The 13,860-nt window shown below is 39.9% G+C and overlaps 2 protein-coding genes across 57 annotated transcripts in view; one reads left to right on the top strand and one right to left on the bottom strand.

The window, feature by feature from the left end:
• Window positions 1-5,322, top strand: part of TTC19 (tetratricopeptide repeat domain 19) — a 30,368-nt gene extending 25,046 nt beyond the window's left edge. For 4 of the 10 annotated variants that reach the window (XR_012425310.1, XM_015437702.4, XM_074018678.1 and 1 more), the window contains 3 exons: window positions 1,602-1,756; window positions 3,092-3,254; window positions 3,929-5,322. Coding sequence is in view for 8 of the 10 variants with exons in the window: in XM_015437702.4 (XP_015293188.3) it covers window positions 1,602-1,756; window positions 3,092-3,254; window positions 3,929-4,062 (452 nt within the window). In the remaining 2 variants the exon portion in view is untranslated. Of the gene's footprint in view, window positions 1-1,601; window positions 1,757-3,091; window positions 3,255-3,653 lie in introns of those variants that run through there. The other 6 variants (XM_074018683.1, XM_074018682.1, XM_074018677.1 and 3 more) reach the window with 5 other exon arrangements.
• A 2,938-nt stretch (window positions 5,323-8,260) lies between these two features.
• The window catches only part of NCOR1 (nuclear receptor corepressor 1), a 191,217-nt gene continuing 185,617 nt past the window's right edge, over window positions 8,261-13,860 (bottom strand). For all 47 annotated transcript variants that reach the window (XM_074018641.1, XM_074018645.1, XM_074018652.1 and 44 more), the window contains 2 exons: window positions 11,722-11,901; window positions 8,261-9,344 (listed from right to left, as the gene is read on the bottom strand). In XM_074018641.1, the coding sequence (XP_073874742.1) occupies window positions 9,157-9,344; window positions 11,722-11,901 (368 nt within the window). In that variant the 3' untranslated portion in view covers window positions 8,261-9,156. The remainder of the gene's footprint in view (window positions 9,345-11,721; window positions 11,902-13,860) is intronic.

Raw genomic sequence — 13,860 nt, 5'->3', positions numbered from 1 at the left:
TTTATCATTTTCACATTGCTCTAGTATATCAACTTTGGGAACAAGATATCATTCTATTTATAGCATTCTGTTTTTAGTAGTGGTATTTCCATTTACAAAATACAGTAATTCTTGATCGCTGAAAATGTCAAATCCTAGAAAACATAGCATGCCTACGCGTGATGTTAACATCATTCTTGAACAGTGGTTGGTTGAAGATTCATTTGATGAATCCGATTTTTCCGAAATAGATGATTCAGACGATTCTGGTGTTCTGTTTAGAAATAACTCCAAGAACACTTTTAATAGTTTATTTTCACATTGAAAATCAGATTTGCTCCAGCCTTAAAGAGCATATTTATGTAAAATTAGGTAAGCGATAGAAGGAAGCTGCACTTTTTTTCTAAATGGGAAGGTATTAGAAAAGTCTCATTTTAGTAACATAGTCTTCCTTAAACTCTGTATGCCAATTGTAGATTTCTGAAAACTGAAGACATGGAAGGGAAAGGGTTTGGTATGAACGACAGCTTTGCTGGCAAATAAACCCAACTGAATATACTCAGTTGGGTGTCTACTAATTTGTTACCTAAGATTATCTAAGGTAACCTCTTTTTCTAGTCTTTTATTATGTGAACATTTACCTCCTGCTGAGTTGTTTGCAGAATTTCCATATAATCTTGCTTATGAACATTTCTGCGTTATTTGTATCATCTTTTAGAAGTCTTACCCAGGTTGATATAGGTTACTGTTATGATCTGTGTCTCCAATTCTTCTTATGTGGCATTAGGTATTTTAAACTTGTTCTTTTTCAGACATCGTATAGTCAATTCTTGAATGTGTTGAGAGGTGCTATGTCATTGTAAGCTTTATTCTTCTTCTTAGCTTGTTTCAATTTTACCTTGAATTTTTTTTTTTTTTTTTTTTGAGACAGAGTCTCGCTCTTGTCACCCACACTGGAGTGCAGCGGTGTGATCTCGGCTCACTGCAAGCTCTGCCTCCTGGGTTCACGCCATTTTCCTGCCTCAGCCTCCTGAGTAGCTGGGACTGCAGGCACCTGCCACCACGCCCAGCTAAATTTTTTTTTTGTATTTTTAGTAGAGATGGGGTTTTACCATGTTAGCCAGGATGGTCTCCATCTCCTGACCTTATGATCCACCCACCTTGGCCTCCCAGAGTGCTGGGATTACAGGTGTGAGCCACTATGCCTGGCTTTTACCTTGAATTCTTTAAATTCGGCTTGTGACTTTGCACTTCAGGATTCTGAGTGTTCTCTGTCTTCTTCCTGCATTGTTTTTCTTATACCTTACAGATTTTTCATTGGCCTTGACTTTTTGTTGTTAACTCATTCTTCTTTGAGTTTATCTTCATTTGTTTCTGCTGAATATTATTTGTTTCAAACTAAAAATAACATTCCACATTTTAATTAATATGTGGACTCTTAATCTACTTAAAATGTGGGGTGAAGTTCCATGATTCCAGCTAGTTTGGAATAGGTCGTTTAACTGGATGTTAATCCACCTACTTTGTCCCCTAAGTGACATGTGGGTCCCATTCTGCTGACATATTTGTGGGTCCTGGTAACAACAATTTGGGTAGATTGCTGATTCCTCTTTTCTTCTTAGTGGAAGAGAAAGCCAATACCCACCTCCTCTTGGGCATGTGCTTAGACGCCTGTGCTCGCTACCTTCTGTTCTCCAAGCAGCCATCACAGGCACAAAGGATGTATGAAAAAGCTCTGCAGATTTCTGAAGAAATACAAGGAGAAAGACACCCACAGGTAAGGGAGGAAAACACAGAAGAGGGAATATAAAACAAAGGTTTCAAAATTGAAGGGTGTGAAATGTCACACTCATTGGTAACAGGATCAGCAGATGGTCTTAGATCCTCCTTTCTCCCCAGTCTACTTATTTTCTTACCACCAGCACCCTCACCCCAACTACTTGTTTCAGAAAGGATTTGGGACTAGTTATCAGTTACTAGGTCTGCCCAGAACTTTTCGCATGATCCACGGTTTGCACAACAGAGCAACCTTTCTACAAGGCAGGACTGGTCAGGCTTCAATGGACACAGCACAGTATTTGAGTGGGGTCTGTAGATACCCCCATTAGAAGCTTATGGGGAACAGTTTAATACACAGATATCCTTGCCTCCCTTAGCCCACGGTTAAAATGGCAGGAGGTGAGGGAAGGAACAAGGGACCACATTAAAAACACATTTAAACCATTGGCATATTATAGAATTTAAGTGTAACGTGTAAAGCTCTGTGTTAGAACACTAAACACATTCAATCGAAATCATCTCTTTGGGTCTCCCCTCCATCCAAATAAGTTCTTAGATGTAAGGAGTGCATTGCTTTGTCTGTGAATGCTCGCTACCCCCAATATAAGACATAACTATTTTAACTGAATGTGTCCCAAGGCTGGGGTACATGGGCAGGGTGAGTAATATGTTTTGGAAGAAAAGGGGGGTTGAGCTATGAATTATCTCCATGAAAGAGATTTATGACTTATTATGAAGAGTCCCTTAATAGAGTGAGGAATAATAAACAAGCAAGCACAGAATTCAGATCTCCAAGTACTAGGGTCAGGGGGCTTAAAGCATGGCATCAGTGGGGAAGTAGGTATGGAAGTGTACCTGTTACAGTAGCCAAATTAAAAAAAACTTACTGGGCATCTTCCTAAAATAGATGGTATGTTTCTTGTTTTTGATGAGCCTCAGGGTTATCAGCAGGAACAACATAATACAGGGGGGTTCTAGAGGCAATCAAACCATACGAGGCTGGCTTCTCAAAGTTGCTCAGCCTTAAATGAGATCATATGTATAGCATCTTGCTGTTGTTTTTCATTTGGTGTTTCTAATTGGGTAATTAGTTGGATTAATATGTACTGTTTCCTAATTTCCAGATTTGTATTTCCCAGAAGGTCGAACTAACATTCTCCACTGTACAATGTGATTACCAAATGCCCACAAATTTGTTAAAGGCTGGTATCCCTCATCTTTTGTGGAATGCTAGGAAAGATGAAATCTTATGTATTCAGAGTTGGATGCACTCCACATTAAAGTTCTGTGCAGGCATGTTTTTAAAGAAACTACTTTTTTCTTTTCCATATAGACCATTGTGCTGATGAGTGACCTGGCTACTACCCTGGATGCACAGGGCCGCTTTGATGAGGCCTATATTTATATGCAAAGGGCATCAGATCTGGCAAGACAGATAAATCATCCTGAGCTACACATGGTACTCAGTAATCTAGCTGCAGTTTTGATGCACAGAGGTAGGTAGCAATGGAAACTTAACTGACTTCCTTTAAGGGAGGGATGTCACTGGATTGATAAATTTGTGAAATGGTATGTAGGGAGGGCAAGGGCCAACAAAGAAACATGTAAATTAAAAGGCTGGTTGAATGGCAGAGAAAGAAGGTATTAATTAGGTTGAAGTACTGTTGTGCTCAATTCACATAACTTCTGCAGACCTGCAGTAGCCTGTCAAACCCCATCAAGCTGCCGAAAACCTTGCAATGATAGTACCTTACACGTCAGTAGTGCTTTACGGATTTCTAAATGTGTTCAGTTACAATGTGTTTCTCACAGAGTGCTGGTGAAGCTTGTATGACAGGAAGTATCAGTTTGACAGACATTTCTTAGTGTCAGCACACTATACCTATCATTTTCAGAAACCTGGGATGACAGGTGTATTACACATACCACCATTCATGAAATCTTTGGCTCATCAAAGGCCTCAAGATATACTGGAAAGGACTGTAAAGAATCCCCCAGCATTCAGTGGAGTTCCAGCCTGTCAGATGGGGATGAAATGAGGCAGCACCAGCCTGTCACTTCATAAGCACACAGTAAATTAGCCCTATATCCACATTAGTGCTGTCTCTTCAGAATCACCTGGGAAACATACACTTTCTTCTTACTGTCCCTTCTCTCTGGGTTATTTTAGAACGATATACACAAGCAAAAGAGATCTACCAGGAAGCACTGAAGCAAGCAAAGCTGAAAAAAGATGAAATTTCTGTACAACACATCAGGGAAGAGTTGGCTGAGCTGTCAAAGAAAAGTAGACCTTTGACTTAAATTCTGTCAAGCTCTAAATCCATTTTTGTGTAGGGAGAATAATGTCTAGCAATGCGGAAGAATAGCTGTCATTCCTGTCTCTGTGGCACCCAAATCAATGGCTTAAATCTGTCGTTTTTGATATTCAGGTTTCCTCAATTTAGCCTTAGTGAAGGGGGAGTTGTATACACTGCCATTTTTGTATTTTAAAGGAAAAATGACTTTCATTGCCAACTGATTATGATCTTTCAGGACTGCTGTCAAGTGATGCTTTCAGTTGTAACACGTGACTTGGTGCTGTCCCTGCTGGTCTAAGTAGAACTATAGATTATTATGGGCTGGCGTTCCTGTGGGCTGTGGGTGTGGTGATTCAGCCTGGCATTTCTACTATAAGTTTTTGGTCTCCTGATATGCTGCCCTCTCTTCTCGTACTTTATCAATACCTGGCAAACTAACCAGAATTACCTTCTTCATGGCAAAGGGGGATTATGGTGAATTGTTCTTCTTATAATCTGTTTCATGAAGCACAGTATGGAATTTAATGCATAAAAAAGGAAAATATCTTAGTTTGCTACCAGCATCCAGTATGAAGTTTTAAAGTGGGGATTAGGCACATGACAGTATAGCACCCATTTGAATTTAAATAAAAGTGAACCATATGTATCTGGTTATATAAAATTAAAAGTGGGGATGGGCTAGGAAGAATGATGTAACCTTTTGTCTACGTTATCTGAACGCTCTACTTCCTTTGCAGCCTTAGTCACACAACTGAGTCATCTCAAGTACTCTTTAAGGACACACAGCCCAGGCTGTTCTGAGTCAGAATAGGCCCCTACAGGTATATTTTAAAACTCTTCGTAATTCTGATGTGTACTGCTGCTATAGTTGAACTACTGACCTGGATCTTAGTCCTAGCCTTTTTGCTTTTGCAATTTCAGTATCTTCATCTCTAAACTAGGGAAACACTGGGATTCTTTCTTAGCTGTGGGAGAAGGTATTTGGTTAGATGACTTTGAATGAATAGACTGCTGTGCTGGAAGAGCTTTGCCACACTGCCTCAAAGTATGTAAAGATACATAGGTGGATGCGTTTACCGCAGCAGTTGTATGGTACATTTTTAGCCATTTACCTAAGGAAAAAGACAGTTTTTCTAGGTACCATGAAGGACCCTGTTGGTATGCCTGTGGGGGTGGGATGTGAGTGGGACTGATAAACTGATATTTTTGGTTCGTATGTACATACTGGAAGAATCTTTTCATAATAAATGAGACTATACAACAAGATTGTATGTATCCCAGTAATCTTTGCATTTCTCACAAAAAAAAAAAAAAAAAAAAAAAAAAAAAACTTCCTGAAGAATAAAAACACCGGAAACCTTGAGGTCCAAATCCTCAGGGATTAGACTAAAACTAGAGTTTTGTATGTTGCAGATGTAAATTTCTTCCTATTTTCTCTCTAAATTTACCATCCAGCTAATGCCATTTATCAAGTCTAGCTCAGAGAGATAAGATACAATATAAATCAGATTGAGTTTCAGTAGAAACCAGTATTAACATATGGTGATTTCTTTTTTTTTTTTTTTTTTTTTTTTTGAGACGGAGTCTGGCTCTGTCACCCAGGCTGGAGTGCAGTGGCGCGATCTCGGCTCACTGCAAGCTCCGCCTCCCGGGTTTACGCCATTCTCCTGCCTCAGCCTCCCGAGTAGCTGGGACTACAGGCGCCCGCCACCTCGCCTGGCTAGTTTTTTGTATTTTTTAGTAGAGACGGGGTTTCACCGTGTTAGCCAGGATGGTCTCGATCTCCTGACCTCGTGATCCGCCCGTCTCGGCCTCCCAAAGTGCTGGGATTACAGGCTTGAGCCACCGCGCCCGGCCATATGGTGATTTCTTAAAAAAATTAATATCAACCACTCACCTTTTTGCATTGAGAATGTTTTTACCTTTTCACAACTGCAGGGGTTACTGAAAGGTTTTTCATTCCAAGTTTTATTTATTTATTAATTTTAAATCATCCACAGTGACTCAGTGGTCTGGTTGTTGGAAACACTAGGAGTTTTCAGGACAGTCTCCTCATGTGGGTGTTCTCATTACAGTTCATTTGCACTGTTGTAAAATAAGGTACTGAAGCAAAAGGAGGACTGATCTCCTTTACTGATTGTTCTAAATTCAAAAGTGAATTGGTTAAAATCATGTAATTAAATTTTTTGAACTGTCCAGTGGTCACTGGAGTTTTCAGGGCATAGATATTTTTAAAATAGAATCACTTCAGTGTACCAAAATTAAAACATTATGCAATTTCCAATCATAAACATGCACTGGAAAATTGGCTGTCAGAATACTTCTATGAAGAGTATTAGGAAGACCTTAATTTAGTTCTGGGTGCTAAAAAATCATGTGTAAGGATATAGTGTCAGAACAGTGAAATCTAAGTCTACAAAGAGTATCACGCCTTGGTTTGCGGTGAACCTCAGTAAGTTGTCAGTGCTGCTCTGTGCTGTGCTTACCACTTAAATCATGATAAGGTGAACCTCCATAGGTAAGCCGTGTGAGAATTCTGTCCTTTCATTTATTTTGAACCAAGAACTGTTACTAGATTTTAACTCTCATTCTGAGATTTCTTCTCCAGGTGATGGTAAATAAAGTAATACGCACATTCATTATGATGAGGATGGAGTGAGTGGTTCACAGCAGCTCACCTTCGGGTCCTCAAGTGGAACTGCAAGAGTAACAAGTTAGGCTCTGATCTGACATGTTCTCAGAAACTATACAGTTGACCTTCAAATAATGCAGGAGTTAGGGGCATAGACCTCCTAAGTAGTAAAAAATCCACATCTAACTTTGACTCCTCCAAAACTTAACTACTCATAGCCTACTGTTGACCAGAAGTCTTACGGATAACATAGTCGATTGACACATATTTTGTATATGTATTATATACTGTATTCTTACAATAAAGTAAGCTAGAGAAGAGAAAATGTTATTAAGATTATAAGGAAGAGAAAATATATTTACTATTCATTAAGTGGAAGTGGATCATCATGAAGGTCTTCATCCTCGTCATCTTCATGTTGAGTAGGCTGAGGATGAGGAGGGGTTGGTCTTGCTATCTTGGGTGGCAGAGGTGGAAGAAAATCCGTGTATAAGTGGACCCACACAGTTCAAACCCGTGTTGTTCAAGGGTCAACTGTATTCTGACTCAGAATAGCTTAAGACCCTCAGGGTCATAGAAAAATACCATCATAATCTCTTTTATGGTAGGTTGGCAATATAAATTATTAACAAATTCTAAAATATTACCAGTACCTGGAAAGAAAAATTCAGCAGAAAACTGTGAAGTGGAACATTTAGTCACTGTTTTTCATTCATTTTGAAATTTTTATGTATTTACATATATCTATTGTAAATATACCAACTTTCCAAGTACTAGGAACGCTGACCACTAAGCCTGATCTAAAGTTTGTGTTGGGGACCTCAGGTATACAGAAGTGGAACAGGGACAGGAGTGTGAAAGCTTTGACTGGAGACAAATGTGGGCTTATGGCCTATCTCTGTCACTCATTTAACTGTATGGGCAAAGTACTAAACCTGTGTCTTCATCTGTAACATAGGGATTAGACACTAGTGATAGGAGGGTCTTGGTCAGTAGCTAATCACAGAGCTGCTTCCTTAAAAGCCTTGAGTACTTTTGTTTAAAAGTTTAGGTCTATTTGAAAGTCTGTAAAGTACTAATTTTTATCATCTTGAGAGATCTATTTCTCCCCTTTCCAGTTACCAGTGGCATTCTCCCAAAACTTAGTATCTATATGTTATGGAAAGATAATTAAATGCTATGATAAATTGTATGAAAAAAAACTTAAAAATTCAGCAAGCAATTCTTAATGAAAGATACAACTGGCCCTCTAGTACCATAATTAGTTTAGAATTCAGTCTTTTAAATTATTTGCACCTTGAGAATCTGTGAAATGAAAACATTTAACAGTAAACTCTTATCCCAAGGAAGCAAAGTGAGAGTAAGTGCTGGTCCCTAGTGATAGGGAAAAGGACTGTGTTCACCATGAGTTTTTCAGGATACAGCACAAAGCACGTCTAAATACTACACAGATCATTATCTTTTAACCCAACCAATCATATATATCAAACTAAGGGAAAAATATGTAAGCTTTTCCTTTGGAACCTGAGACACCAGGAGCCTTAAACCCACAAATAATCTACTGTAGCTATGGACAGGGTAGTCAAATTTATTTCAAAACAAAAGCTTTGTTGGGCTGCATCAAATGCAGGAGAAAAGGAATACTTAGGGGCATGGTTAAATTACCAGTGTGCATAACAGTGAGGTATGCCTCAAATAAGCCTTTAAAACTTTATAAACTGAACTAGAACATACCCATGCAGTAATATTTTTTCAGTGCTACTAATGAAAAAAAAAAAAAAAATTAAAGCCTGCACTGGAAATTTACAATATGGCAGAATTTGTTACTTCTACCTTTTGACCCTAACGTACAGATTTTATGACAGGGTCTGTGTTAAAAATCTAAACATTTTCACAAGATTTTAAACATCACTGGAAAGCTGAATTTAGAGGAAACAAAATCAGATAAAAGTACAATGCCCGTGACAGCCAACATTATGTAACTGGGCTGTATGAGGTTGTTTAGAAGGCTAGGGTTAAAAAGATAGACAAAAAGATTTTTAAAAATCACCCCCAAAGTTGATGCGCTGATTTGAACATAAGTACACCAGATACTACAGCAAGGGGATATACACTGCAAAAAGGTCATCTATTTACAGAAGAGTGATTTAAAGACATTATGGTTTTCTTTACAAACAGATGTAAGAACAGGAACTGTCCACTTTTTAAAAACTCTACATCTCAACCCTCCACTATTATTATAGTCCACTGAATTGCCTGTATCAAAGGCAGTTTTTTGTATGGTTTTTTCCCATTTGACTCTCCAAATGAATTTCCATCATTTCTTCATCATCTGTGGGCTGGCTCTCCTGAAAAGTCTCAGGGAATAAGTCATAGGAGGGCAGGTTTTTGACCTGCTACTAAAAATTAAACCACCAAAAACTAGAGATCCCTCTCCTGCACCCTGTTCCCCTCACTTTGTGCCGTTCAGTCATCACTATCCGACAGGGTCTCGTACTGTGCTGAGAGCAGCGGGGCAGGCTCTCGCTCCCAGATCCTGTTCTGTTGGTGAGGAGCTGCTTGGTTCACAGCAGAGGGAGCACATGCAATCGGTGTTGGTGGAGTACTGCTGAGCATCCGCATAGTCAGAGGGTTATAAGGAAACTGAGTTGAGCCTGACAAAAGAAAAATTAGGTTTTCATTGTCATGAGCATAACTGCTACTTCATCCAATCCAACTTTTGTAGGATGGAGTAGAATAGGATTGTTCTAAAATGGTCATGTGACACCATGAAAGCAAAATGAATACAACACGGAAGGGCCAAAGTCTCACCACTTAAATCCTAGCCAATGATATGTAGCAGTCAGTGTGGATCCAAAAAAGAAGAGTAACATGAGTAGCATATGACTGAGGGCTGTTGAGCCCAGAAGAGAAAGCCCAGGCTAGATTTTTAGTTAAGTCTATAACTATCAGGTGTTTCCATGGAGAATCCAAGTTGAACTATTGAGTATTAAGCTCTAATTGAAACAGAGTCAGGTTATACCAGGAGCTTTCTTAACTCTTCAAGAGAAATCCAAGAGTACAGTTCTCAGACAACAACAGACAAGTACCCAGGAACATCTGCACACTGAGGGGCAGCAGGATGCACGTCATCTGCTGAATCTCACTGGGCAGATTTTAAAGTATACAAGATTGAGAAATGAGGTAATTAATGAACACTGCTACCCTTCATCAGTTTCTAGATGTTTAATTGTCCCCAGAAAGCCTCCTACAGCTTAAGAAAATGCAAAAACAGGCCAGGTGCAGTGGCTCACGCCTGTAATCCTAGCACTCTGGGAGGCCGAGGCGGGTGGATCACCTGAGATCGGGAGTTCGAGACTAGCCTGACCAACATGGAGAAACCCCGTCTTACAAAATTAGCTGGGCGTGATGGCGCATGCCTGTAATCCCAGCTAGTTGGGAGGGTGAGGCAGGAGAATCGCTTGAAACCAGGAGGTGGAGGTTGCAGTGAGCCAAGATAGCACCATTGCACTCCAGCCTGGGCAACAAGAGTGAAACTCCGTCTCAAAAAAAAACCAAAAACATAAAACATAACCATTTCATCAAATAATAAATCTCATGTATGGTCTAATTAATTCTTCCCTAAGAGAGATTTGAGAAGCCGCAACCACTGGTCTAGGCTGTAAGCTTTCAAACTCAAACACAACCACTTTGCATGTCATGTGGCATGAGTTTTATAATGCAAAAGGCTGATATAATTTATATATATCTTAAGGGGAAGGGCACATTTCAGATTTTTTTCAGTGACATATTTGTATTTAATCCTAAGGAAAAGATGGCTTATAATTCTCTGAGACTCTAAAATTCATAATATCCCAGTTTTATTTTAAAAGTCTGTTGCTTTTTAAAGCTACCATGATCATAGTTATTATATACTTTTTTTAAGTTTACAAATAGGCACAAAATAGGAAATAATGAGTGTCTTGGAATATTGTTTTTCATCAGTTTGTGTAAATGTAGTGAATGTACAGAGACATGACGGCTTTTTTTGTTTTTGTTAAGATGGAGTCTCATTTTGTTGCCCAGGATGGAGTGCAGCGGCGCAAGCTCAGCTCACTGCAGTCTCCACCTCCCAGGTTCAAGCGATTCTCCCACCTCAGGCACCTGAGTACCTGAGATTACAGACACATGCCACTGCACCCGGCTTATTTTTGTATTTTTAGTAGAGATGGCGTTTCACCATGTTGGCCAGGCTGGTCTCAAACTCCTGACCTCAAGTGATCCGCCCGCCTCAGCCTTCCAAAATGCTGGGATGACAGGCGTGAGCCACCGCGCCTGGCCAGATGATGAAGCAAAACTAGTCTTCTCATTTCTAATTTTGATTTCTTAGTATTTACCCTTCATATTGGTATCTTAGAGAAAGTTAAGTTCTCTTAGAAGTGGCATGGGTACATTCAGGTACAGTTCTCAAAGTAACTAAAACCACCTTATTTGCTTTGCAAATGTTCATTACCAGTGTAATACAGAAGTGAGGAGAATGGTTGAGATTATTTTTTCATAGCTCTTCCTTTGTTTATGGTAATCAGGCTTTGCATTCTAAAAATGTTTCAGGTTATATGTGCATATTCTGGGCGTGTGCATTGGTTGATGCCTGTAATATGCTTTGGGAGGCCAAAGCAGGAGGAATGAGTTCAGGAGTTCGAGACCAACCTGGGCAACACAGTGAGACCTTGTCCCTACAAAAAATGTTAAAAAAAGGAAAAATTAGCCAGGTATGGTTGTGCACACCTCTAGTCCCAGCTAGAGGATCACCTGAGCCTCAGAGGTCGAGGCTGCAGTGAGCCATGATTATACCATTGCATTCCAGCCTGGACGACAGAGCAAGACCCCTCAAAAAAATATTTCTATTCTGGGAAGTGGAACCTACTAATGATACAGAAATGGGAATATAGGTTTCCAAATTAGAAGAGTTGCTGAATTTTGAAGAACTAATAACCAAGACATTGATATTACTGCTTTGTCTCATTTTCTAAGTTAAAGCAGGCTTCTTACCTGTTGAAGAGGGCCTGTCTTCCCAGGCCCACCCTGGCGTCTGCCTATGGTAATCCCCTTCTGAATGTACAGAGGAGACTGAAGAGGGCCGTTCGGTTCCTAAGTAGCCTTGCCCAGGGATAGGAGATTTAGATTTCCTGCTGTTTGACTTGCTGATCAGCTTTGGTTTGCAAACTCCTCCTAAAAGTGAAATTCAAGTTAAAGTATTAATATATTAAGTTCTCAAAATGCTAATGATTATATAGTGCTAAATGAAAAAAGCATAATGGGAACACAGAGAATCCAGATCCTGGTACTCAATGAAATAAAACACTGCAGGCATACCTCAGAGATACTGAGGGTTCAGTAAGTCACAATTATTTTGCTGGTGGATGGTCTTGCCTCCATGTTGATGGCTGCTGACTAAACCTGCATGGTGGCTGCCGAAGGCTGGGGTGGCTGTGGCAATTTATTTTCCTTTCATGAAATATTTATTTGTAACATGCAATGATTGCATTTTAGCTACAGTAGAACTTTCAAAATTGGAGTTGATCCCTCAAACCCTGCTTTATTAACTGGTTTATGTAATGTAGTATTCTAAATCCTTTGTTGTCATTTCAACAATGTTCACAGCATCTTCAGAGGAAGATTCAATCTCGAGAAACCACTTTCTTTGCTTATCCCTAAGAAGCAACTCATCCATTTCAAGTTTGATGATGAGATTGCAGCAATTCAGTTACATCTTCAGGCTCCACTACTAGTTCTAGTTCTCTTGTTATTTCTTTTTTTTCTTTTTTCTTTTTTAAGGCAGGGTCTCACCTCTGCTGCCCATGCTGCACTGCAGTGGTGCAATCACGGCTTACCAGCTCACTAAAGCCTCAACTTCTTGGGCTCAAGCAATCCTCCCACCTCAGACAGAAGTAGCTGGGACTGCAGGTGCATACCACCACACCCGGCTACTGTTTAAAATTTTTGCAGAGATGGGGTCTCACTATGTTGCCCAGGTTGGTCTCAAACTCCTGAGTTCAAGTGATTCTACTGCCTCAGCCACCCCAAAGTGCTGGGAGTACAGGCATGAGCCATCATACCTAGCCTCTCTTGCTATTTCTACTACACCTGCAGTGACTCCCTCCACTGACACCCTCCCAAGTTATCCATGGGAGTTGGAATCATCTTTTTCCAAACTCCTCTTAATGTTGATACTCTTAACTCCTCCCATGAATTACAAATGTCTTTAATAGCATCTAAAATGGTGAATCCTTTTCAGAAGGTTTTCAGTTTGCTTTGCTCAGATCCATCAGAGGAATCACTGTGGCAGCTATTGCCTTATGAAATGTATTTCTTAAATAATAAGACTTGAAAGTAGAAATTACTCTTTGATCCATGGGCTGCAGAATGGATGTTGTGTTAGGCGTAAAAACAACATTCATCTCCTTGAACCTTTCCATCAGAGCTCTTGGGTGACTAAGTGGATTGTTAATGAGCAGTATTGAAAACCATTTTTTTTTTTCTAAGCAGTAGGTTCTGAACAGTGGGCTTAAAATATTCAGCAAGCCATTCTGTAAACACATGCTGTCATCTAGGCTTTGTTCCGTTTCTAGAGCACAGGTGAGGAGACCGAGCATAATTCTTAAGTGCCCTAGGATTTTCAGAACGGTAAAGGAGCGCTGGCTTCAACTTCAAGTCACCACCTGCATTAGCCCCTAACAAGAGAGTCAGCCTGTATTTTGACGTTTTGGACTCTTCCAGTAGAAGGCTGTTTTGTTTACATGGAGGATCTGTTGTTTAATGTAGTCACCTTTATCAATGATCTTAGCTAGGTCTTCTGAGTAACTTGCTGCAACATCTTCATTAGCACTTTCTCCCTCCCTCACCTTGCGCTTTTATGTTATGGAGACGGCTTCTTCAGCCTCTGAACCGGCCTCTGCTAGCTTCAGCCTTCTCGTCTGTGGCTTCCTCACCTCTCTGAGCCTTCAGAGAATTGAAGAGTTAGGGCTTGGATTAGGATTAGGTTTTGGCTTAAGGTAATGCTGTGGCTGGTTTGGTTTTCTATCCAGACCACTAAAACTTTCTGTGTTTCACGAAACACTGTTTTGCTTTATTACCATTTGTGTGTTCACTGGAATAGCACTTTCCATTTCCTTCAAAAACTTTTCCTTT

The sequence above is a fragment of the Macaca fascicularis genome, chromosome 16 (assembly GCF_037993035.2).
Source record: "Macaca fascicularis isolate 582-1 chromosome 16, T2T-MFA8v1.1".
NCBI classification, from domain to species: Eukaryota; Metazoa; Chordata; class Mammalia; order Primates; family Cercopithecidae; genus Macaca; species Macaca fascicularis.
This window is presented reverse-complemented; position numbering and strand designations above follow the sequence as displayed.